Source organism: Aplidium turbinatum, chromosome 12, assembly GCF_918807975.1.
Source record: "Aplidium turbinatum chromosome 12, kaAplTurb1.1, whole genome shotgun sequence".
NCBI lineage: Eukaryota > Metazoa > Chordata > Ascidiacea > Aplousobranchia > Polyclinidae > Aplidium > Aplidium turbinatum.
Genome location: NC_137483.1, coordinates 4,259,264 through 4,284,210, shown reverse-complemented (window position 1 = coordinate 4,284,210; position 24,947 = coordinate 4,259,264). Strand labels below are relative to the sequence as shown.

The 24,947-nt window shown below is 36.3% G+C and overlaps 1 protein-coding gene across 1 annotated transcript; it reads left to right on the top strand.

Moving 5' to 3' along the window:
- On the top strand, positions 1-22,504 carry LOC145780858 (somatomedin-B and thrombospondin type-1 domain-containing protein-like). Its single transcript, XM_082592507.1, has 5 exons — positions 1-380; positions 17,752-17,931; positions 18,942-19,044; positions 19,630-19,766; positions 20,489-22,504. Exons 1-5 carry the CDS (start codon positions 143-145, stop codon positions 20,623-20,625), a joined length of 795 nt encoding a protein of 264 aa, XP_082448633.1. The 5' UTR covers positions 1-142; the 3' UTR covers positions 20,626-22,504.
- Positions 22,505-24,947: the final 2,443 nt, after the last annotated feature.

Here is a 24,947-nt window from a genome sequence, read left to right as displayed (position 1 = left end):
TTTTCAAGTGAATTCATTTGATTGGCTACAACAGTTTTTCTGAAGTGATCATTCAACTTGCGTTGGAAAAACCAGAAGTTGACATTTGAAATTGCTTTCAGAATAAAAGATAATTTACAAAAACTGAACATATATCCTGGCGATGAATTTTAAGTTTATATATCTTCTGTTTTGCACTTTTGTGTTATGCATATTTTTCTGTGGAAGCCCTGCAGAGGCAGGGTGTGCGGACCTCCAGCAGTGTTGCCCTGGTAAAGCATCAAGTTGCAGATACGAGTACGGAAATGGGGGAAGATACACAAGAGCGTGTTACTGTGACGAGTTCTGCCAAAAGTCTGGTGATTGCTGTGACGACTACAAAGAGCACTGCTTGAGTCGAGGTAAAATTAAGATGTTATTCTTTGTCATGATTTTCTGTACAATCAGCCATTGACACAAATGGCTAGAACGGCAACCCCTATGGAAAAATGCTTTCATTCTCGTGGAATGCTGTAAAATACATATAGTGTTGATCTGAAAATTTTAATTTTTATTAAACTTGTGAAACTGTTTTCCCGAAGCACATTTGTTCATGAAATGTTGTGGGATTCCATGTGTTGATCTGAAACAAAGAGCAACGGATGATATGGTTTCCAATCCATACATTATGCAAACACGCTTGTTGTTTATAAGCATAAACAATATTTTGGACGCCTTTATCTTCACCTTTTTGCATTCATACACGGAAACCACTATTAGACAATATAAAATAACTTCTATTTGATTTTGCTTTAAATTATGCTTCTATTTGAATAAAACTATACTGACGAAGTCACACTTGTGTAGCCAAAGCTCTTTTTATTAAACTTGCATTTGCCGATTTAGTGTGGTAGCCTTATGTCCACTTTTTTTTAATAAAAAACAAGTTTGCAAAACAATAGATTTACATAAAAAAAAAACTTTACATCAGTAATTAAAAATTTACAGGTTATTATATCTAAAAATACACCAGAAAAGGTTGAAGTTCCGGTTTATATTCCTTTAACGTACAATAGGCCTACATACTTGCTGTACTTTCATTGCTTCAAAAGTCATCCATTAGGGAATCAATGTCCAATAAAGTTTAAGTATTTTGACGTTATGTCTTAGGTGGATTGTGCGCAGTGTAGTGTAGCCTTACAACGCCTATACGACATCCATTAAAAAGCATGACTCATACAATAAAAACATCCGATTTCTATTCGTGCTTCTTGCCAACTACAAGTAATGCGTCGTTTCGGAAGATCGGACGTTTTACTTTGAACTGTTACTTTGACAAATAAATACTTTGAGTAACAGTCAAATAATCTTAAAAAAGTACAACAATGCTTTAGAAATAAACAAACAAATAATATGTTGATGAAAAGTAAATGCAGGAAGTAGAAGTCAAGTGCATGTTATTATTATTAAAAACAAAGTTGAAAACATAATTGAAATTATTATGGTACAGTTAGCTTTGTCTTTGTTTTTAAATTGTTTTTGTTTTTAAGTAAATTGAATTTTGCGGCACATAAACATATTATGAAAGATTAAATAGGGAAAGAACATCAAGAATTTGAACTGATGATATTAAAGAGTGGTCAGGACTTGATTACACAACTGCAAAAAAAAAATCTCACAACAGAGAAATTTGGCGCTTCATTGCCCCTACTAATCCTCGACTATAGAGGAAGGAACGTAATGCTGATGATGAAACATACGTTGCTTACGGCATTTTATAGATGAAATAATTCCCCATCAACAATACTTCAACAATCGAAAACTTCACTCTGTCAATCTCGGTAACCGGTTCTGCGTCAAAAGTCAACTAAGAAAAGATGGTCATGTTTTAGTAAAACAAGGTGCAACAATAACGAAACTCCGCCGCGTTTACATTATCCCACCAATTTAAAAGAGAAACTGTGATTACACGTTTACTATGCAATTTTTGAATGCTCTGTGTAGATTTAGATTTTAGATGGTAAACGGAAGACTAAAGGTTGTGCGTCTATGTTATCTGCCATAAAGCTGTTGTTTACAGAAGAAGGCTTAGTTACTGAATGGAAATGTCAGGAAACATCTCTTGGGTTTCCATAAAATAATGGGTTTCCATGATCCTGTCAAAACACAGCTAAGTGTTTGCAACGAGTTTTGAACCAGTAACTTTATGAACGTTGTCTGGAAGACACTCTTTCTGGTCTTACACGCAGTTGAACTGTTCTAGTGTGGTCTCTTCTTCATCTTGTGTTTAAGGCCACCACAGGTCACGTTGTTTCATCCAGGCGCAGCAGCCAATGAATTTTGTGTTCATCTAGCGTTGTGAGGTCCACATACAGTATCTATCCTGGGGTCGGTATGCAGGACATTGGTAGATAATGCCTTTTACAGTCTGAAAGTCTGAGCCACATGCACAAGATGGTGAGTCGGCGGGGTCCCATTGGAACATGTGGCTGTTAAAACGGCTCACCAAAGTTTGTGAGCAATTGAACTTCATCTTTTCTTCCAAAGTAGTTTTGCTCTGGGTGGAACATTGGTATTGGGAAGAACCATGAATTGAGCTGGTTTCCCCACTTCTTTCCATTTGCTGTTCCAAACTTTGGACGTATTGAAGTTGGAGTTGCAGATAGCTGCAACAAGGTGAAAGAAAAAAGATGATGCTGATGAGGAAAAGATGATGATTACAATGAGGGGAAATGCTCCACTTGACGAAACAAAACCAGCTTGTGCGTTGTCGTTGTTTTTGTAAAAAAACATCACTTTAAAAGCATCAGATCTTTTGTGTCTGTGTGTTAGGGATAATGTAGTGAGGATATGTGCATCGTGAAATCACCAGTAAAAGTGCTCGCAAAGCGTTATGAAATCACTTGAGTACTATGGCATTTAAGGCTTTGTTCGGTAATATTTAGAAAGCAGCTCTGTTCAATGTTCATATGGAAGTAGACTTGTATTGAATTGGTTAGGAATCGTTGACCTTTGAAAAGGTTCCTTGCGGGGTGCGACTATTTTTTCTTTTTCTTGATTTTGTGGTTATTGTGCGAAGTCGTGATACTGTGATAGTAATGTTAGTTTTGTATAACGCTGAATCCATTGCATTCAAGGGTTGCTTTTAAAAGCGTTAAAAAAGTATATAGATAGCGGTATAGAGACAAGATAGCGGTATAAAGACTCACTGAAGAGTAATCTTAAACTGTGTAACATCAATTATACAAACTGGGAGGAAACGGCAGAGGATAGGCTGCTTTGGAGATCTGCCACTCAGAAAGGTATTGCCACGTTTGAGAAGAGCAGATCTAAAAGGTTAAAAGAAAAAAGAATGCAAAGAAAAGAACGACAATCACACCCACAACCAACTCTCCCAAAGGATCTTAAATGTACCAAATGCAACCGAACTTTTAAAGCCAAGATTGGACTAATTAGCCATTTAAGAACTCACCGTTAGCTTTTATTTTATTGCGAAGGCCATCATCCTCGAAGACGAGGGATAGCCATCATGTCGCAATTAGTTTCGTAAGAGCATTTCGTAAATTTGATGCCTGCATTACCATAGTACTTAACTTTCATACTAAATTTAGCTTCTAAAATGGATGTGAACTCACAATATAGCACAAGAAAACTTATTTTTCTTGACTTGAAAACTATACGATAAATTGCATGCAGTAGGCTATACTAGACGGCTTTAAACGTTAACAAACGCAATAAAAAAATCTTTCATTGAGACCTACTAACAGTAAACGATTACAACCGAGCATGATCTGAAAACACACTACAAAATAAATTAGGGCCAAAACGAGTGTTGAAGAGTATTTCGAAAAATACATAATTTATTACAGCAATTTGTTTTTTTTAAAGAAACCATTCCTCTTCTAGTCTAGTTGAATCATAGCAATTCTGTTTCACCGAACCTTTTAGTGTTGATACTTTTTATTTTGACTTTAGTAAATGTTAAGTCGGCGTTCAAGAGCTGAATTGCTTGTTTAACATCTACAGATGCTATTTACTCGAATTTTGAACGACTTTTAAAAAACTCGTAAATTTGAATTGATATGAAATTTAACATTTGCTGTTGCGTCTTGCGTAAATATCAAAGTTCAGAATAAGACGATGAATGGGTTTAAGAAGTTAAGGTTTTCTACCAGCCAGAAGTTTGCACACTCTATGAATGAATACATCATAACTATTTGTATTGAGGGTTTGGTACTTAACATGTGGCATTTAAAATTGATAAAACTAAAACATTGCAGACTAAATGTTGTTTGTTAAAAAACATGCTATCAAACACTGTATCAAATATATGTAAATATGATACAAAGTCTTTTTTCTTTGTGCTTGACGTCATTAGTCCTCCCTACATTAGTCGTATTCTGAAACTGTAGATTTTCTTCTTTTAACTCAAAACAGAATGGTAGAGCATTGTCAAACTCACAATTGGCGATTGGGATGTAGGTGGGGGGCACAAAATTGTGAAAATAAAGTGAGTTATTATTTTGGTTTGAAATCCATAATTTTTAGTGCGTTTTTAAATGCAACTGCTGAGCACGCGCAGAGGTGGCTAGTCTTTACTTTTAGGCTGATGAGAAACGGCTAGTCCTAGTCGCTGATCTATTTAGCTTCATTGGGTTCATCTGGCCTTCACAGAAAGGCTGCTGTTAACAAAACCCATAGTTATAAGTTTTATAATCTAGGTTGACATCGCCATCTATTGCAGGTAGACTTCCTTGTTTGAAAATCTATTCTGGCTGCTTTCTTGTAGCGCAAGTTTCTTTTTCCAGCTTGAAGCCCAAGATCTGGGGCCGCAGATGCGGATTGTCGGTTTCAGTTGTGATTGTTCCTGCTCTTCGTTCGTACCCACAGTTTTCATATTCATTTTGTTTTCGTATCCCGGTGTAACGGTCCAGGAGTAACCGCAGTCCAAGAGTTACCAGGGTTGCCAAATAAAATTAATTATTTTTTTTTTATAAAAATTATTGAAATTCTTACTGCTCAAAAAGTTACATTGACAATTTTAAGCATTGATTAATCTTAAATGAAAAGGTGTCCATTAGTTTGAGAGCAACTACTCAATTAAACTTAGTTGCAAAGTTTTTGTTTTTGTATTGCTTTCGGATGCGCCGGCAGCTTTGGTCATTTGTGGTCTGACGTCATTTCTAGACTGCCACGCTGCAGCATCGTGGTAACTTTTGGACCGCAGTAACTCCTGGACCGTTACACCGGCTTACGCCTTTCTTCCATCATTTTTTTTTTCTTTAACAGTGGATCAAAAAATGGGTATCCACTATCCAGTTGCAATGAAACTAATGATATTGTGACAGTGAGTATTGCGATAACAAAAAGGTGTGCAGTACAGTAGCCTACTCTGTAGAAGAATAGACAAAAGCTAAGGTCTGCTGTACGCAGAATATCATCTCTGCGCTCTAACTGAAGCCTGTCACAGTCAGGAGTTTTTACAAGGCGACACGGGATGACAGTTCTAATTGCAGAAACTCCAAATGATAATGGTACCTAGGAAACCGATTTGAAAGTAATAGTTCAAACACGATTATTTAGTCACTATTAATCGAAAAAAATTCACAAACAAAAATTTAAAAATAGATTTTGATATTTTTACAGTGCAGTAATATGAAATAAGCGTTCGTCACACGCTCGTAAGCTACTGAATTATTTCAACATTCCAACCAAAAGACGTTTTGTCAATAAAACCGGAACAATCCAAAATATGCAAAAAATGTTTAACATTTGATGTCGTATAATATTGCGGAGTAGTTAGTTAAATATTAACCATGTCCTTATAAGTGGGTAGTTTGGAAGACTAGAAAGCCCCACGTTGCTAAAAATTGGTTGAAAATTATTACTGTAATTGTGACCTCATATTAACAATGGAAAAAAAATTCAATGCCATCACTTTGACATGCGCAATTGTGGATGGAACCATACTCAATACGTGAATGCATCCAGAAGATACAATCCCCAGACTACAGTATACCATGAACCAGGGTTTCCCAAACTGTGGTCTGCGGGCCATTGATGGTCCGCGACGACTGCACAAGTAGTCCGTGGCAATATGACTAAAAATTACAAAGTCACACATATAGTCCTGCTTGTGTGAGGCAGCATTTTCAGCTCATACTAACATGAAGACAAAATACAGGTCCAGACTTTCCGTGGACCCTGACTTACGAGCTTGACTTTCACAAATAACTCCGAGAATGATGACTTATGCAATAAGAATCCCATCCGTTCCATTGATGTCAGTTTTTTAAATAAATAAAATTCGGTTTTATTCATTTTACCTTTGTATTGGGGGTCTGCAAATGAACAGATTCACAAATAGTGGCCCAAAAAGTTTAGGAAACCCTGCATGAACTGTTCCATCCTGTCGTGCGCTCAACGGTGTATACTTACGCCGTTTGAACTATCGCCAATAGTTGTCCTCACTTCTAGCCCGAGTCACCGCCGCTGTTGGTGGATAGTAAAAAAGAACCTCATCCCTTGGACTATAGCATAAAAAATGTTTACTTGAAAAAGATTCCAATTCATCATTTAGTCAGTTTTCGAAAGCTTGCTAATGTAGATGGAGTGTGTTTTAATGTGAGGATTATGTGTTGGGTAACTATTAGATCGGGTTTCGAAGGGTATAAAATCTTCAACACCAATCATCGTATCGAACCCTTTTGTTTCTTCTTTTTGGTGTATTCTTACGATTGATCAATGATTAAAGTTTTAAGATTTCATCGCTTTAAAGAATAAACTAACGTTATTGGCTGGTTGCGCAAGTTTGTTAGGCTAAACTCAGTGTTAAAAAGAAGAAAATTTTCTCACAAAAACACTGTGTTGTGTTTACTATTTAGCACTAAGTTTGAAAAACTGTATAAACAATAACAAATTACGAAAAGAACATTCTTGCATTAAACCTGAAATCCTTACGTTATGTCTATGCATAGTGACGCAACAATCTTCGAACACACAGCAAGCGTAACAATGCCTTTCAAAGCTCCATTCACTCAATGGCATTGTTGTCTTAGTTTGTGTTCACCAGCAGTGTCGATAATTGCTTCTTTATTGCTCTTCCGTAACCGTATATTGACTCATTTACTGTTTTTAAAGTTCTTGTAACAAAAACCACATTATTCGCCCAACACGTCAATGCAACCCGAGCATGAGTTAAGCGCTTATATTAGTGTGTGACCGCACAAATGGTTTTAATAAATCTCATTGAAAACCAGTTTTAAAAGTAAACGCTTTCTTAAATAACTTTTCTGAACACTGTGGTTGCTTTCATGTCTGCTTTCTGATTTTGACGTTAAAATGGTGGCAAAAAACGTTTTTTGTTTCCAGTTAAAAAATTGTTATCTGTAATCGTAACAAGTTGTAAAAAAAACATTGCAAAATTTAAAATTACGCGCTGTGCAATGAGGTTTATAGCTTTAAAACCTTTGACCCAAACGTGTTTCACTGATTCCAAATTTTCGCTTTAAAAGCTTGATGTGTACGTAATTATTCACATACAAAAACTTTAAGTATCATTATTTTATATTCGAGGTAAATGTTTGACAAAGTCCAAATATCAAATTATCATGCTTATAATTCGCCGTTTGGACTCGCCGAACATTTACCTTGCATATAGAATTTCCAGGCAGCATTACGTCCTTTGGATCAGTAATTGGGCTTTTCTCTAGCCCCGACTTGACTGGGCGTGAAGCTACTTCATTATTTTTACATATCATTGTTTTATCCATTGAAACCAAGATTGAACAACACTTTATTGATAATAAAAGCTCATGCGGTGGTTGACAAGCTGTGGCAGACAATGTGTTTTGTTGTACCACAAAAATACAAATGTAACCAGCAAGCACACCATAGAAACACTTGTGTTGATTGACAGGGACATTTAAATAAACACCCAGGTAGTTGCAAAGTTTTACAACAGAACGAATTGCAAATTTGTCAACACCATGCTGAATTATCTTGCAGGTTTCTTTTGTCCGTTATATTTCTGTCAGTAACCGATCTACAAGATACAGGCTACGTTGGTACAACGTACTTAAACATTTTAATGGAATAGCCTGGTAGCCTGTATACTTTAAACATAAGCTCTCTTTTAGGGATGAAACGTATTGAAAGTTCAAACAATTACAGTATCATCATAGCATTACAGCATAGCACATGACCAGGAACTGTGTTCCCAAAGCCAGTGCAAACCGCCACTACCACAGAAAACTGGCAGCACCAGTCCATAGTAAAACAAGTCGGTTGTATCTACATTATGAAGTAAATAACGATCATGCTGCTAAAAGAAAAGCGAAACTCAGTCTATTGCAATTACAATATGTTTTCAGTTAAAAGACATCAACGTTTACTTCCCCACTAATAGGCTACCGCTACATCTAATTTAATGCAATAAAGTTCAAGTTAGGGTGGAACCGAACCAAAGATGTACAACTCAAGTTTACTGTTATTGAAATATTGACGCAAAAAAAACGCGCATCATATAAACACGTAGCCTATGCAAAACTCACAAAAAATGTCAAACGTCTGAGCGTCAAGTTTTTGGGGAGGGTGTGTTCTGTTAGAATCTTGAGTAAGGTGAGCTAAAATTGTGCATTGTGTCATTCTTCTTTTATGGATATAAAGAAATATTACATTACAACATTCTTTCATTGGACTTTAATGCAAAAAGTAATCTGATGCACTTTCTACCAACACTTAGCCACCTTGGGAAGAATTAAGAACTTGCATGTGTTCTTTGTTGGTTTGTCGCAGTGTAAAACTTCTTTGTTTATCTCATTCATCGTTTAATTAAAGGAGTGGCGAGACAGTTTAAACGTACGCAAGCTTGTAACACAGCAGCTTGATGCCTATTATTATCAGTCATTCTTGTAATTTATTTTTGGTTGGCAATTTGAAAACAAACCTTGGATCCATCATGTAGCAAGTTTTAAAATGTCCATACATCTTTTATCAGTCAATTTATTTCTTACACTTTGTTTGCTTCTTTTGATAGCAAACGAGTTGATGTGGTTGATTTACAAATACTATTTATCGTCCTATGCACTCTGATTGATTGTTCCTAAAGATGGGATTTCAGCAAAAGCAGTGTTTGAATGTTTCAAAGGCGAGTTTTTCCCATGCGTGAAAGACACTTTCTCTAAGAAGAACTCATTGTATTAACTAATCTTACGTGAGGTCAATTTACGCTATCCCCTATCCTTCAAATAAACATTGTTAAAGATATATTGTGATAGTTTGCTGTAGCACTTTTCAGTTTAATAACCAATTCATTTAGCCTTACGGTGTCTTTTTATGACGAATGCATAACGGCCCTCATACAACAGTTCTCATTGTTATGTTTGTTAAGTGTTTCTTGTTTTGAAGACTTCAACCGAAATGGGTTGAAACTTGTTGTACACGCTTTCATTCATTGTCTTTCTTATGAGTCAATTCAATTTTATGAATGAAAGATCCTATTTATTTACTATGGATTTTGAAGGGTAGATTTTAGCTGATAAACAAAATGATCTGCATCAGCAAACCACTATTCATTGTTGGGCAAGCCGCGAAATGACGTTTGAAGTTGTCCTGTTGACTTTACACTGGGAAAAAGCAAAAATAGTGAAAAGAAAAGCAATGTCAACGTTTTTGGAACAAGCAGTACTTTGAAACTACAGTAATTCTATTTTCCCGTTATGACAACACAATCAGTTAACATGAAAGCTTGCATGCCGGTTAGGTAGGCTACAGCGTGGAAAAGTGACACAAATTGCACAGCGTTGGGAAAACTAAATCTAATCCATTGTTACAAATAACAATTTTAAGACACGCATAGTTGACCTTCAAACGTTTTAAAATAGTTTCATGATTTGCCATAATAGCAAAATTAGATTTGCTAATAAAAACCAAAACAAGGTAATAATATCTCCCTTTACGCTGTTGAACCTTTTGAAGAATCAATATGTTTAAAGCATTATCACCATATAAGGAAATGTGAATAAATGCAAGTTCTTGTTGTACGTAACACACGTTTATGATGACGTAGGATAGAAGATAAAATCTAATCGAGGATACAAGTGAAGACAGTATTGGTTCCCGCGGCTCGTTGAAAAAACATTACAGAAAAATACATCGAATAAAGATGTTCTGAGACCATGTATCATCAATATTTGGTGGTCTGGTTCGTTTGCGTCGATTCTAGTTAGCATCCACTTAACATTTGTATGTTGCATGGAAAAATGAAATTGAAACCTAAACGTTTTGTGGTGAATATAGTCTACATTTTAGGGATACCATGTAAAACGGTGTGCCATCAATGCTTTGTTTTGTTTGTCGTATCAGGGCTGGCATTACACCTGGTAGTTGAAGATTTAGATTAAGTGGACGGGAAGGCAAGGAGGCCAATCTTCGTGACCACATTCGGGCATGCCTTTAAGTGTCCTGTTAAAGACTCAGCCGCATGCTCTTGAGCGGTGTCGAACCGGCGCCCTTTTCGATTGCTGTTCCAGGGCTTTCACCACTCGGCTATGCAGCCGACATGTTCAAATATGATTAATGTGCACTTTTAAGCGATTTCGCCATCAAATTAATGTTGCGTGGTGAGCTAGCTAATAGATAATTTTTTGCCCCGCTTTTGCTCGGGTAGAACCTGATTGTAGTTTAAATTAATTTGTAAAGAAGTCATTTGCATCTAGTTCACAATACTTGCTGGAAAAACAAAAGCCACAAAAAAACAGAAGTCGGTGCAACAAAATTTTGATAAGTTAATGTATAGCCTACTCGCCAGGTCAAAACAAACTGGTCTTAGATGTGTTTTAATGTGTGTTAACATTTGCAGCAAATCACTTTTCTGATAAATTTAACAACTTTAACTTGGCGTCATCATTTATTTTGTCATGTATGCGAGAACCTGGAAAAACAAAAACGCATAAACTCACAAAGTGTCATAAAATTAGTTGCATTTAGCCTGCTTCACAGTTCGGTTTCCGGGGAGAAGGCGGAGAATTTAAATGCAAACAAATTGGTCATTTTGAGAATAAGTTAAACATTTTCATATACCGTGTTTGCCAAGCCGCAAAGAGTAAACACTTACAAGACTGCAGCTTGGTCCAGTCTCACCGTAGAGTGTAAAACTTCAGCTTTAGCTTTATTACGCCTTTGCCAACATTTAAACAACGAAAAATATTTATCTTTCCGACTTCAAAGACCACTTCTAAGATTTTCTAATAACAACGCGATTGCAGATATGAGTCAAAATGAACTCATTCAATAGATTTGCGTTTTACAAGGTCTTGTGCTATTGCTTGTAAAGCCATTACTGGCTAAACCTAACCTATAGGCTACATAGTAGCCTGGCTCTTCGAGTTTTGTTTCTTTGCAAAACCAAAAAAGAATTAAACATTCTGCCCAAGACAAATTCTCTTGCAATTGCTACAGAAGCATCACATAGCTGTGTGTTTCAATGTATCACAATGCGTCAAGCTCACGGAACTCGTCAATCTCGGTGATCAGGCCTGCGTCAGTGGTCCAAAACCTCTACAAGTATGTGAAACTGTTAGGATGAAGCTTCAAAAGCGATTGTTTTGGTTTGAAAGTGACGATACCTACAATCAATCTGTGAAATTTACAGCAATTTATTCTCATGTCCCTCTTTCCAGTCAGGAGATTGGGCTGCAGTCGTATGAACCAACTCAAGTTGCCATTTAATCTACGAAGCTTACAAGCAGGCGTGGAAAAATATACTGAATGAAAGAAAAACAAAGCTTACACAGATTTTATCAATCTGAACCAATTTTTAACCGCTTAGTGCTTTTCATTCGATTTTAGTCTAAAAGCATTGTTACTGCTGATGACTCATTTTTTCGAGTTCAATATTTTAGAAGTTGTGTTTGATAAAGTGTAAAATGTCAATAAAAGTAGGAAGTTTATCAAAAAGCTAAGGTGTGTCGGTACACCCACTCCCGATTTTACTATACCGTACTGTTGTTATAAGGTCGCTGTGGTCAACTGAAAACGATTGACTGGATATATTTGTTTTGGCATCCATGTTAAGTAGATTTAAGAACTAAGTTTTTGGTCGATGTGCGAGAAATACAATTAGACTACACTACATTTTCTTCTGCAAACATTCACTGCAAACGTAAATACCAAATCGTGACATCCATGTGCGCCGGTTATCTTTTGCTTTGTAGAAAGTCAAGTTAGCAACAGTTGTCTTTGTTACATCGTTTCAACGTTCAGTGACGTTGCAATGATGTAAAAAAAGATAATTTAAATTACTGAGTCGGTGTGGTTGATAATGGTTATTGTCCCGAATACTTAGTGATCATTCATGAACTCTACTAAAGATAATTTATCTCAGCATGACATTTAACCCTTTGCTTTTCAACGTTTTTTTGGAAGTTAACTGCTCAAGGGGGGGCCGTTTTTGGATCAAATTCAATCAGCTGTTACGTGTTATCCGCTGATGCTATTTGAACAGAAGTTGCACTGGTGTGAAAGCAAATCATTTGTATATAAGTTTGAAAAGTCATTATTTTAAAATTTTATATGTTAAACTTGATATTTCAATTTTTGCAAAGGTACCCAAAAACGACAATTTTGATTTAACTTGCCGCTATTTAATTACCGTGCTAATCCGATTTCATGCAAACTTCTGAATAACAAAGAGCTCGATCGAACGCACGAAGTGTGTGTGCGGTGTGCCGAATCATTGCATTGATTAGAATTTACGACTTGCGAGCAAATCTTATTGTAAGCTACTCACTGATTCTAAAATAGTTACAATCAAAGTAACATTGTTACACGAATTTGAAAAAAAAACAAAACTGCGTTTGTTGTCTTACATTTTTATCCTAAACTAATGCATTCCCAAACTCATGGCTAGCTTCTAGTTTTATGGAACCAAATTTCTCATAAGTAACACCTTAGCCTGCTTGAATAGCTGTTTACATCTTCGTTTGTGTATTTAGGTCTACAATTGAGTTTGTAGTATGAATATTTTTAGTAGAGAGAAGACAGTTGAACAAGTTGTTGAAATTATCTGAAATTTCTAAGTTCAAATTAGGTGCTTTTGAAATTGTGGATTTGTGTCAAGTCGCATCACAAATATCATGCAGGCCACATCATAAGTCATTTCGCTTACGGGTGTTTATAAACATGACTCATAAATTACATCCACAAAAAATACAGCATTTATATCAACAAAGCTAAGTTCGAAGCTCACTTTTTATTGAAGATTGTGTCAATCAATTCGAAATAATGCAACAGCGAATTGCCGCCAGCGTCGAAATAATGCAACAGCGAATTGAGGAACGTGCGTAAACAAAGGAAATGTGAAATAACCCACAGTCAGCAAATCTACATAAATTTAACGTTTACAAATGTTGAATCAATGTAAAAGGACTGGATTGCTGACTGGGTCCTTATTGTTTGAAGCACTAAAAATACGCGTAATATCGACAACATCAGCAAGGCAGTGATTATGTTTCTGGCCAAAAAAAAAAAAATAACTTTTGACTTCAAAGATAAAAATGATTATAACGAAGCTTCAAAGTTTGTCGTAAAACATTTTACAGAGATACAATAAACATAATCATTTTGTGCCAGATTGTGAGAAGACTTCCTAGATTCTTTCCAACCATTTGCATGATTGCAAATTATTTTCTATAACTCTATATTGCTAAAAAATGGCTTCTTTGTTGAAACAACGTGGCTACAATTCTATAAGAAATTCTTAGGCCTACTACATTGAAGTAATGAAATTTTTTTTGTGATTTTGCTGATGACGTTTTACAATATCCGAGAAGTAAAAAATAATAATGATGAATTATTTTATAAAACCGTGGTTTGCAAGTGCTTCACAAAAAATTGTTGAGGGAAAATTTACTATTAGACGTAAAACGTTTGTAAAAGAAAATTGTCGGTTTACGTATTTATAATGTTTATTGCGCTGTTATCGAATTATAAACTGCCTGTATTGTCTACCTTTGTGGTTGCCGGCCAGCTTAGAGCAGCATGCAAACCATGCGTTTTTGGTATTTGCATCGTGTTATGATTCTCGAAAATCTCCCACAAGGTCTTTATTTTTATCGTGATATTTTTGTGCCTTGTCTGTCCTGAACTTGAAGTCATTGTGCAGCACAATCCACATCGGTTTTTAGACTCAGTCTTCATTGAAAATCTTTTGTGTGGTGCATCATTTCAAGTAGTGTCTTCCCCTAAACTGTTACACAAATCGCCCAGAACCAGAACCATCGTGTTATCTTACAGCAGTTGAGAGCCCGTTATTGTATGTGTGGAATTATTACTGTAGATGTCTGACTAAATTCATGCCAAAGTTGAGCAAATTCTGCTTTCGGGATCCTTGCCGTTATTTACGGTATTTTTTGTTGATAAGTTTGGGCAGCATTTTTCCAAGATAAATGAAGACATCGGTATTGTTCGTCACTTAGATTTAGTTTTCTCAGCATTGTTTATTCATTCTTTGATCCACTAGTTTGTCCCACTTTTGGTATAATCGGATCGTTTATAGCCTAAATGGCGGGTCTTCACAATAGCCGGCCTCTTATACATTGGCGCAACGTATTCAGATGTTGAATCAATGATGAAGAAAGCTGATTTGTTGTTTGTCTTATGTGACGCCTAACTTTATGCCTCGTCTACAGTACAAAATATTTTGTAATGTACATTGTGTACATTGTACATTTTGTTTGTAGGCCTACATTACAAAATATTTTGTAATGTAGATGAAGCATTATCATCTTTATTTTGCGCTCTTTGGAACAAAACACAGTGCACTGTGAAACAAAAATACAGGACATAACAACAAGTAGGCGACATAAATCAATGAAGGGACGCCATCGAGTTAGCTGCTACGTGTAAATGAAGCCTATCTCATAATTTTGAGTATCTCACAATTACTGTTTGCAAAAACGCTATTTCTCCGGCTTCTCCCAAAAGCATTTGCAGTGATACATTTCCTCAATTGCAAGTTTTGTCAATGAGAGCATTTCCATAGAACGTTTATTTCGAAACCAAGTTTTCGTGTCTTTATCCAAGAGAAGATTTCTTATTGTAACGTTTTTTATTCGTCAATGAATATTATCTGCTTGAAACAACTGTTTTGAATAGTTTGTGGCCTCCATAGTCTACTATTTTGATCGTGGATTGCTATTCTTCTTTGTAGAGCTGATAACGCAAAAAACGTTTGCTATTATTGTTTCTAATTAACAGCTTTGCGATCACTGGCTTTTCTTTGTAGCATAAGAAATAACGCGCTTTGTATTATTGAGGTCAAACCAAACAAAAGAAAGCAAGAGAATGCTTCTCTCTGCTCGCGCATATCGATGCACGAAGCAATTATGAGCTTATGGCTTGTCATCGCAATGTAATCCATTTCACGCTTTGCTGGAAGTTAGCTAGAAATAGCAAAAATTCACCAAAATCTTGAATTTACAAGAAAACTACACAACTTTTAGCATCAAATTTAATATCATCAGATCCGCCTGGCAATTTTAGGAAAAGTCAAGAAAAACCAAGTGCATGGCGTTACTGTGCTTCAAATAATTAAAGGAAATATGAGGGGGGGGCCAAATCCGGCCTCCCTTTGAGGAGCAAAGTGTTAAGTCTAATCTCAATGAATCAATGCAAAATTTTCTGATGGTTTGATGTCAAACGAAGCTTCAATAATAATTTGCAAAGCAAATCAACTTAATATTGTTTTTGACTGCGTTGTAATATTCTAAGACTTTTTGACCTTTATTTCAATGATTCTCTTTTGATAAATGTCGCAGAAGTTCGATTAAACTTTTGAAGAGTTTATTTTCACATATATCTAACTTGTTATCATATACCGTTACAAACACATGCTCAATTGGAAGTCTCGTATTAAAAGTAGGGTCAAAGATTAAGGTTTTTTGATGCGTTTGCTTCTTTGTGAAACTTTCAATAACAAAACATTATAATTTTTCAATAGATTCTTACCAGAGACGTCACAACATTCTGCGAAATCAATAGTCCGTATGAGATCAATTTAAGGTTTTTGTTATGACAATGGTAATACAAGGAAGTTGGGAGGAGAAATAGAGATACACGGAAATAAACTCACCTTGTAAATATGACATGCGTTATAATGTTGGATATAAACAACTTACAGCGTTCACACGAAAATTGTTGAACTACGGAAACCTGTTTTAAGCTTTTGAAACTAAAATATTCAAGTAAAAATCACCCACCAAATGCCACTTTAAATGTTTACTCGTCGTCGTCGGCTCTAACTCGTGTCCGAGCATTGGTTCCGTCTTCAAGGAGGATTTGGCTTTGGATGGTGATGTAGGACGTGGCTTGTTTAACTCGTTTCAAATCCCAATTATTTAATAAAATTTTTGTATTTAAAAGTAGGAAAAATTATAAATATAAAAATAATTGTTTGAAAATGTTGTTAAGGATAAAACTAATAAATTATTTTGATTTTTCCAACTTTGCACAAACCGGGCGATGACAGCAAATTACAAACGCAATGGCGCGTGGCAAGTCGATATTAAAAGCCTCCTTACCGCCATCTTTTGTTCACTCATGAAAAGCGCAGAAAGTTTCGAATTTGTCATGGAAAAAAATAATTGTTATTTTATTCAATCGCGCGAACGAACTAAGCTATTAAACCAAGCTGATGGTTAAATATGAAAATGATGTTTTATGTAGTAGCTTTTAAATGTTGTTTTTGCTAAAAAATATTGCTGATTGTCATTGCTATGATTGAGAATTGTTTACGTTATTCCAACGCAGTTTGACGTTTAATTGTTGTAAGTACTGCTAGTGAAAAACCTTTGCCACTGTAGTTTAACCACAGCATCCTCACCAGATGCTGCAATAACGAATGCTTTGATGTGGGTTAAATGCAGCACCTGGTTCATGCGATCCTCACAGCTTAACACCGCTGTGATTTTTATACAAGCCTAGTTCTTGGGTGGGCTTCATACGGTAATGGGATAATGATACAGTTTATGTACAAATGATTGATGATGTGAAAATGTCGTTCATCGCTAACATAAGTTAACTATCCAGCAAATCAGTCTTTTTAACATTAATTTAACGTCTGCAGACGTATAAATCATGTACAACTTACAATAGCCTTCTGGCTTTCTAACAACGATATTGCAGTTAGAAAAGCAAGTGAAGTTCCAGTTATCTCATTGCGCTTTTTCGAAAGAGTGCTGTGCCATCCTTGTAGAAATTGTTGCTAAAAATCTAATTCTACAAACAAGTATTTTATTTCGATTACTGCGTTAAATCAACCAAATAAGATTCATACTAAACTGGATTCCATATAGTTTTTTAAGTGAAACTACTAGAACTTTTAACTACCATTTACTAGAGTGGAAAGCTTTAAGACATCGGATAAGGTTGTAAACACTCAGGTCATTGCTTAACTAGTATTTTCATTAATTCAGTCATTGAAAATTCTTAAAGTAGGCCTATATCTCGTCTGACCACGTTTATCTACTTTAAACCCTTGGAGATATTACATCAACAACGTTTTCTTTAGAATTCTGCATAAGTTTCTTGCACAGTTGGTTGAACACCATGTGAATCAAAATTAATCTCCACGCCTGAACGCAATTTCCAAATGGACTTCAAAACTCGCGTCCTAAAATGGCTTCCTTGCCTTCCCTGAATCTTTAACCTCACATCATAAGCCTGGCATCCGTGACACGATAAACAAGTTATTCTGTGCATTCTTTCTACCATGTATTTATATTAAATTTTCAGCGCAAGATTGCATTATGACATACTGGAGTCATTGGAGCCACTGCACAGCAAGGTGCGGAAAGGGCGTTCGAGAAAGACGGCGGCAAATACATATAGCCCCATCTAACGGAGGAAAACCTTGTGGCAAGAGACGACAGACACGTGGTTGTTACCATAACGACAGAAGATGCCAAAATAAAGGTCAGTGTAAAAGTGCAGCAACCATAGCATGATTGGGTGGATGAGAGGCCTTTATCTTAATGGCATGATTTGCTTTTTGCTAAAATATAAAATGGAAATATGACAAGTTGGTGTCCTGTCAACCTCGTAAGCAATCAGGAAAAAGTGTTGGTTGGTTTTGAATATTTATCCTCGGAATGACAATGCATTGATAGTTTTTTCCTGGTAGTTTTGCATACTTGTAGAGGCTTTTGACGCAGAGCCGATTACCGAGATTGACAGAGTGAAGTTTCCGATTGTTGAAGTGTTGTTGCCAGGGAATTATTCCATTCATTAGGTACCGCTGAAGGGAGAGCAGTCCTTAAAATACGCTGCTCAAGCGCACACCCCGAGAGTCGAACCATGTTGAATCTTCTTCGTTCACGAAGACACGCGTTTAGTTTGCGATGATCGTATCATTTGATTTTGATGGAGAATCGAACAAGCAAATTTCGGGGATCGACCCTTCAATGGCCGCAAGGTCTGGATAGAATAACTCGACTGCTGCCATTTCATATACATGAAGCTCTCAGCTAAAAAAATCTATTTATTTTGCATTTTCTGCAGACGTTGAATCAATTTGAAAATCGAGCTTGAGAGCTGAAATTGGTTTGACAAGCGGCATAGTTAGATAATAAAATATCTTTGCACGCTTGTGCATTATTGGCTGAATATTCGATTGGAAAAACTGTCGCAATCAAACAAACCAGCCACTGATAGATTGTCCAATGTCCACATTAATCACATACGGTTCCACTTGGTGTTATTATGTCTTCCTTCTGACCAAAAGAATCGTCAAATAAGAAATTTGTGGAGTCCTGGTCTGACAAACATTGTTTCCGCTCACTTCGTGTAGGCTAAAATCTTAAGCCGATTTAAGAATAACCATTCCTCAGGTAGATTTTGCATTATTGTTTGCATGTTCGTATACCTGGGATGTTATCAGGTTTTATATGTTTGTGACATAGTAATGCATTGAAACAACGTTGCAGAAATTGCACAACTGCTTCCAAGCTATCTGAACAGGAAAAGAAACGAAGCAGATAAGTACGAAAGACCGAGTGTAGAAAAGATGATGGCAAAACGTCGAAAGAGGTAACCAATGATGTGTAAATATGTAGTTCAAACTAATTAGAATGATGCGTAGCGTCCAGTGAGATAGATAGGATGTTATAGCGGGGGGAAGCATTCGATTCGATTTCACATGTTTTCACAAAGAGCCACACTGTAATATTTTATAACCTGTTAAATTACCAAAAATATTTAGAAAAAAAGTGCAGATGGGGACATGGCCCAATGTACCCCTACGTACGCCACTGGTGGTGTCTGTGGCTCATAAGATTCTTCCAATTAGTCAAATAATTCTCGAATGGGTTGTAACAATGGGTTGTGTCCTTTTTGCAACAAAAATACGTGAGGAAATAACAAGAATGGGCCAAGATTACGAGATTGAGCGGTAACCACATGACAAAGTTGACACGACATAGTCCCTGGAAGCCTCAGGGTATCGTGACAATAATAATAAATGATACTTTTATTATTTTGATAAAAACGATGAGATTTAAATTAAAGAGGTTAAATCTATTCTTCCACTTTGGCCATGCCTGTGGCTACTGCGGTGTTATAATTTTTTTTAAAGTGGACTTCGACTTAACGTTGTATTTATTTGCTGCATTTCAGTTATTGCATCACCTACCGGATTGAATCAGTTTCATGGTACTGTCGCTATGCGTCGCCTTACCACGTGTTGAAAGTAGGTTCAATGGTGTGTGCTGAATGTCATGACACTGCTATGGATCGACAAAACCATTGCCAAGGTGAGATGGAAATCCCGTTGTAAATGAATTTTTGATACTTTCAACGTGACGCAATAATGTTTTCACATAGCGCTGTGTCAATTGTAAGCTCTCAAAGAAGTTTTCTCACTTCGAAGATAAAAATTCAATCAATCAATATCCATAGTTCTTAGCGCTTCACAAAACAGACAGTTCTAGTGCATGAAGACATAGCTGAATATATTATATACATTAAATCTCTTCTCTCAATACTAAGCGCTATGCAAGTATTCAATCACACTTTCATTAAGCCTTTGATACGCGGCAACAACGCGCAAAACCTATAACTAAAGATTCAGATACGAAAAATGCTTTGATCTTTATTCTCATTGGTAACTTGACACTTTTTTATGGAAAAAGATGTTGTACTAAAGTTGGTAAGGTTAAGACTGGTATATCTTAAGTTTACCTCTCAATGAGTTTGCTTGGTCAGCTTTCTATTCAGCTGGCTGCAGGTCCGCAATTAATCTGTCAATCTTCACTAGCATAAAGTTCCCTTTTTGAAGTTCCCCTTAAAAGGCACTTTTACGTCTTATTTAAGTTGCAAATTTAAACTAGATAAGACGTTAGTTTGTAAGCATTTAATGAGAATCATAAAAGTGTTGACAAAAATATATAAAAAATGTTTTTCACAGCTTACAATGAACCTTTGAAATAACACTAGCAGCCTTGTCTGTTGGATTTCCAAAATTATTTTTTTGCAGGAGCAAACTTGAGAATGCTTAGCCGCTGGAGGGCGATGGTGGGACGTTCTTGTTACGGGTCGTGGCAAAGTGTCGGTGACGTCACTGAAGACTGCCGGTGCGGTGAAAATCCGGGAAAAGATTTCATCTTTGTATGATGACGCATTACCTTGCGGCATGACGCTTATGACGTGCGCTTCATTGGTGGTGGAGCTTTGGCGGAAAAAATCATTGTATTTTTATGTTGCATGCGATCGATGCTACTTCTATTCGATAAAATGTTATCAGCATTATGTATTCTGATTTTTGAATTTTACTTTTTGAAATTATCAAAGTCTCTCAGCATATCATTCCCTTGTGCAGACGACCTCACTTTTTAAGAAAATTATTTTTAAGTTTGTTACCACACTAATTTTTCCTCCAAATATATTTCAACATCGTAAGCACGTTATGAATTTTAAAACGTTCCCGAAAGAGATGTATTTTATTTTGCATGTCAGCGTTTGTAATGAATTGTGTGTCACAATGCTAAAAAAAAAACACGTAAACGGTAAGACTCCGTTTTCAGAATGAAAGATCCATGCCAGGGGATCGCAGTTGCTTAAGAAAAACTGATCAAAACCTTGCTCAAATTAATTAAATTTTCCGGCACTTTATATCACAATATTTCTTTCCTCTAAACGTAGGCAGCTGTTACTATTTTATGGCCAAGCTGCAACCAGATTCATGATAAAAATTCCCGCCCAAAATATTTTATGAATTCAATAATTGACTGGAATCATCGCCATACTCCCTCAAGGTATTCGACTTTCGGTCTAATTATTTTGGTTTTCCTGTGAGAAAATTATGATAAAACATTTTGTTTTGAGACTTTCTAAGCTGCAACTAACAACGCCACATGCTGTTGACCCGATACCGAGAAACGTAATCTTTTCTTTATCGCGATGAACTAAGCAAAATGTCACCTTGCGATTGTGACGGCTTGAATGTTAATGAATGCTATGGCTATGACATCATCCATCACGTCGTTATGAACTAAAACTTATAAAACTTTCAAAAACATGATTGCATGTTTTTAAATCTGAGGTTAAACAAGAAGTTAATGAGATCCAGTGATTTTTCACACCACAAACTGGCGTGTTGTCTTGTAATGTTCAAACATTGCCCAATAAAACCTTTGGTTACTATTCCGGCACAGTTAAAGTCTTCTCAGCATCAAACAACTCTTAGTAATTCTGTATTTGGTGAAAATTTAACCGTTCAATAAAGCATTTAGGATTCTACAATCGACCAGCAGCATCATTCAAAACCGCACTTCTAAAAGAAAAACCATCAATGTTCTCGCAGTCATATGCAGCACCATGGCTACCTAAAGATATGGCAGCACTTTAACGGTTAAAGGAAATATGCTGTTTGAAAGGGACACCTAACTCATTGGTTTTGCGTCAACAAGATGCAGGACTGAGTAAGCAAATCTACAGTTGATACTTCGCACATAAAAACCAAAATGAAATACTTTTCAATACATTGCCATGATAGTATTGTTTTATTTTATCATGTTATTCAGAAAGCTTCCCATTTTCCGATGTGACTTAAATCGGTCTTTATATTGTTTCAAGCTATGTTGTATTGCATAGGTATGCTCAACCTTCTGGAACTATTGTTTTGCCTTTATAAGATCGCATGAATAGGCTTATAGCTACAGTATGTTATACGAGGTTGTTTCTCTGTGAATTCAGCATAAAATCGATCAAATCGCTTAGTTACCGCAACAAAATTGCATAATCGTAGTTTTGATTTAATGTCTAGTGTTTGTTATTTCAATGAAACTAACTTTATGTCAACTTCTCCAGTGTGTTATTTAAAAATCTAAAATTTTCTAAAGGTTGTACCTGAATAACTTTGGTCCAGAAAACAATCAATTCACACAGCTTCTAGTTTCGTAATCAAGAACGACTGTCTTTTGAACATGAAGTGAAATGTTGTTTCATTTGTGATTGGTGCATATCTTTTAATCTTATTATACAGCAATTTTAGCGTTGCATTAGCGTAAAATCGTTGTTGATTTCTTTCACTTGTGGGATGCCAGCTTGAGTCTATACGCACTACAGTAGCTTGATTTTAAGTTACATATATTTCTTCAAAGTACCAGCAAAACCACTAAAATTAAGCTCCCAAAGATGTTTTCTCAGTTCGAGGATCAAGATTTCCAGACAGTTTACGCGCTGATTTAAACTGTCACATACGGTACAAAATTATGTAAAAGAACTGGCATCAGACTATACAATTATACCTTTCATAATTGCAAATGTAATTATCTTTGTAAATATTCTTTAAACACATTCCGTTCAAGTTGAAATGGTGCTTTGGTGATAGCGATGGGTTTTTGAACATTTATTTACCCCACGTGTTTCGTAAACAGACATAACTCAGCAACAACACTACATTTAACATTGTAAAAACCAAAACCAATAAGCGAACGTTTTCGGCTAGTCATACAGCCATTTTCAAGCCTAAAAGAAAAATATTTTTTGAAAGAAATGGTAAAGAATCATACAGTATCACAGCAAAAATACGGTCAAATCTAAACATTTGAGAAACTGCTTAACTTGCTCACACAAAATGATAACTGAAAAATTACGCAGCACAACGGTCAAGTATTGGAAAGGTAAAATTAGTTAATTGTTCAGAAAAGGATTCAAGCAGATTAAACAAGACGGACAGAAGTGAAACACGAGATAGTGGCACAAACAAAGCAAAAATACGGGAAGCACAAGACGTGACAATTCAATCAAAAACTGTTTAAAGATAAGAGGCTCCGCCAGCAAATAATTGCCTGTTAAGCTCTAGGTTGATGATCAGAATTGATGATAAAAGATTTGATGATCAATGCCTCGTGAATCTTGGTGTCGAACTGTAAAATCGTCCGACTTGATTTTTCAATAAGGTTCTTAGAGGGTTTTTGTATTCGGCTTCCACTACGTCTCCAGCTGAGGAGCGTGATTTCAAGAACTTCCTAACAATTTATTGGTAAGGAATCCAAACGTCTTGCCACAACTTTGTCCAGATGTACTGCTTTGAAGTTTAACGTTAAGATTTTTTCCGTCTATAAAACATTTAAAGCTGGTTTCTATATTCAGTTGAAGTCTAACACTCCTTTGCGCTTATGTTCAAACGCCTTGTATAACTTCACTTGCTGGCATGATGCGAGTTCGACATACATTGGTATGACCACGCAATATTTGGCGACGAAAGTGGGAGAGCATTTGAATAATTTAGCTAATTTTAATAAAAACAGTGCAATTAAAGATCATATCAGAAACCAGGCGCGGATCTAGGAGTTTTTTTTTGGGGGTGGCCAGAAAATTTGAAAATGAATTAAAAAGTAAGAAAAAGATAAAACAGATAGCCTATGAACAATCAGTGGCGTAGCCAGGAATTTGGGGGGTTTTGACGGCCGGCGGGCGAAGCCCGACGGCGTGTTCGCCAAAGGCGACACCCAGCGACGCGGGATCTGGGGGACCTCCCCCAGAAAATTTTGAAAAATTATTTTGAATTTGGTGCATTCTGAGAGCATTTTCAACAAAAATATGGGTATAAATATTCTTGTAAAATGGTGCTGTTCGGTGGCATAGCAAAAAGATAAGATCATGTTTTCTTCGGCATTTTTTTGGTAATAAAGCTAAGCATCTATGTTTTCTTGTTGCTAATTCCTGGCTGAGATGTTTGAATGTTTGGTATTGGCAAAACTCGCTCTTTTAATGCAGTTTCGCTTAAAATTAGGCACACTTTGTTTTAGAGACATGGAGACTGAAAGCATCATTCTCAATCTCGTGACGTCACACGCGTGCCAAAGGGGGGGTTGTAAGTCAGCTGTGGGACTAATATCAGCTGTTTAGAAGCATATCAAACCATTCAACAATTTCTCACAAAATTTTGGGGGGGGCCCGGGCCCCTTGGGCCCCCCCCATAAATCCGCGCCTGTCAGAAACTGATAATCGTGTTCAAACAATAAACCCTGATTGGAGTTCTTCGAAATTGTTCGTAAGTGTTTGTCCAAGTTCTACACCAAGATTCACGAGGCATTGATCATCAAATCTTTCAACCCAGGGCTCAACAGGCAATTATTTGCTGGCTGAGCCTCTTATCTTTCAACTGTTCTTGATTGAACTGTCACGTCTTGTGCTTCTTGTATTTTTGCTTTGTTTGTGCCACTATGTCGTGTTATGCTTCTGTCCATCTTGCGCAATCTGCTTGAGTCCTTTTCCGAACAATTAATCAATTTTACCTCTCAAATGCTTGATAGGCCTACTGTATGATTCTTTAGTATTTCTTAAAAAATAATTTTCTTTGAGGCTTGAAAAGGGCTGTATGACTAGTCGAAAACGTTTGCTTATTGCTTTTTGTTTTATAATATTAAATGTAGTGTTGTTGCTGAGTTATGTCTGTTTATGGTTTAAAAAACTTACCTCTCTACTCA

Coding starts and splice junctions, on each gene's coding strand:
- LOC145780858 (XM_082592507.1), top strand. CDS start 143: ATGAATTTTAAGTTTATATATCTTCTGTTTTGCACTTTTGTGTTATGC. Junction 17,932..18,941: donor CAGAAGATGCCAAAATAAAG/GTCAGTGTAAAA, acceptor ACAACGTTGCAG/AAATTGCACAACTGCTTCCA. Junction 19,045..19,629: donor ATGGCAAAACGTCGAAAGAG/GTAACCAATGAT, acceptor GCTGCATTTCAG/TTATTGCATCACCTACCGGA.